Source organism: Aspergillus terreus, genomic scaffold (genome assembly GCF_000149615.1).
Source record: "Aspergillus terreus NIH2624 scaffold_1 genomic scaffold, whole genome shotgun sequence".
Taxonomy (NCBI): domain Eukaryota; kingdom Fungi; phylum Ascomycota; class Eurotiomycetes; order Eurotiales; family Aspergillaceae; genus Aspergillus; species Aspergillus terreus.
Window position 1 is genome coordinate 2,507,083 of NT_165972.1, and position 1,378 is coordinate 2,508,460.

Sequence of the window (1,378 nt, forward strand, 5' to 3'; positions counted from 1 at the left end):
GATGTTGGTTTATCATATTTCTAATAGAGTTAAAACAAATTCCGAAACGCCAGAGGCAGCTGCCATGCAATGTTACTTTGGTATGCTAGTATAATCCAAACGATCACAATATGCAAGGATATCTCAACAAATGTCCGTCCGGGAAATATCCCGATACAGAAATCACAAATCATGTCGCAGTCTTCGATCCTCATCCCAGATTTCCTTCTTCATCAGCTGGAGTTGGGCATGGAACTTTTCAAGCCGATCCATTTCCGCGCGCGGGGGGTCCGGATGGCTAGCCATGGCGTCGTGCAGGGCTCGGTACTTCGCGTAGCGTTGCTTGAACCGCCGGGATTTCTCCCGCAGCTGCTGGAGCAAGATTTCCCGACTGAGCGGGGGTGAGGCACTCCCCGTGGTGCTGCCACTGGAGGTGCTCACCGCGCGTCGTCGTTTGTGCTCCAAGTCTCCCGTCGTGCGACCTTGCGCGGGCGTGGTCGATGGGCGATCCAACTCCGCCTTTCGCTTTAGCGGGTTGACGGCGGACGGCGGCCTGATGACGCCGTTGGTTCTGGGTTTAGCCGGGTCGGTAGTATCCGTAATTGGTTTCTTCGGTCGAGAGAGTTGCGTAATCAGAGGGGAGGAGGACGAGCTGGACGCGGAGTTGTTTTGGCTGGAAGAACGGCTGCGGCTCTGTATGTCCGATGCGTTGGTCGGGGGTGATGAGCCCAGAGGCGATGGCTTCTGAGGCGACTTCTGGGCGGGCGGCCGCGAGGATGGAAGGCGTTTGGTCGCGGGGGACTTGGCGGCAGTCTTGGAGGGTGATTCAGCTTTGGGTGGTGCACGCTCGGGCGGGTCGACTCGCGGCGTTGGTACATGGAACGGCTCACGCGTGACGGTCGGCTTCGTCTGCTTGACAGGAGCCTTGGGCTGTGGTTTGGGTTTCTCTGGTGCGGGTTGCTCCGAGGCTGAAGCATCGGCCATGTCCGTGTCATCCTCGTCGGAATCATGTACAAATTCGGCGGATTTGAACTTCCCATCGGGCTTGGACGTCGCCTTCCGATCTCGGTTCTTCAGGACCCGACCCGTCAGGGTACTGTTTGTTGGGTTCTTCTTGGCCGTAGTACTCTTTGCGGGGGCTTTCTTGTCGGCGGGTTTCTTTTGCGTCATGGGGGCAGATCTGGGGGTCGGGGTCACACGGCCATTCCCGCTGGCTTTGTCGGTCGCCGGACCGGTAGTATCCCCCTTCTTTGCCATCTTCTTCGACTTGGATGCGAGGAGTGAGAGCCTTCTTGACTGTGCCCCGTCCGAGAATCGGGGCGGGGACAAGCACTTTCCCTTTTCGCCCGTTTCCTCCCTTTGCGGAGCATCATCTGCGAGAGGAGGTGGGAGGCGGGAG

The 1,378-nt window shown here is 58.2% G+C and overlaps 1 protein-coding gene across 1 annotated transcript in view; it reads right to left on the minus strand.

The window, feature by feature from the left end:
• Positions 1-162: 162 nt before the first annotated feature.
• ATEG_00894 (uncharacterized protein) overlaps positions 163-1,378 on the minus strand; it is a gene marked incomplete at both ends in the record, with an annotated part of 2,408 nt that continues 1,192 nt past the window's right edge. The window contains one exon of the mRNA XM_001210980.1: positions 163-1,336. Within this exon, the coding sequence (XP_001210980.1) occupies positions 163-1,336 (1,174 nt within the window). The remainder of the gene's footprint in view (positions 1,337-1,378) is intronic.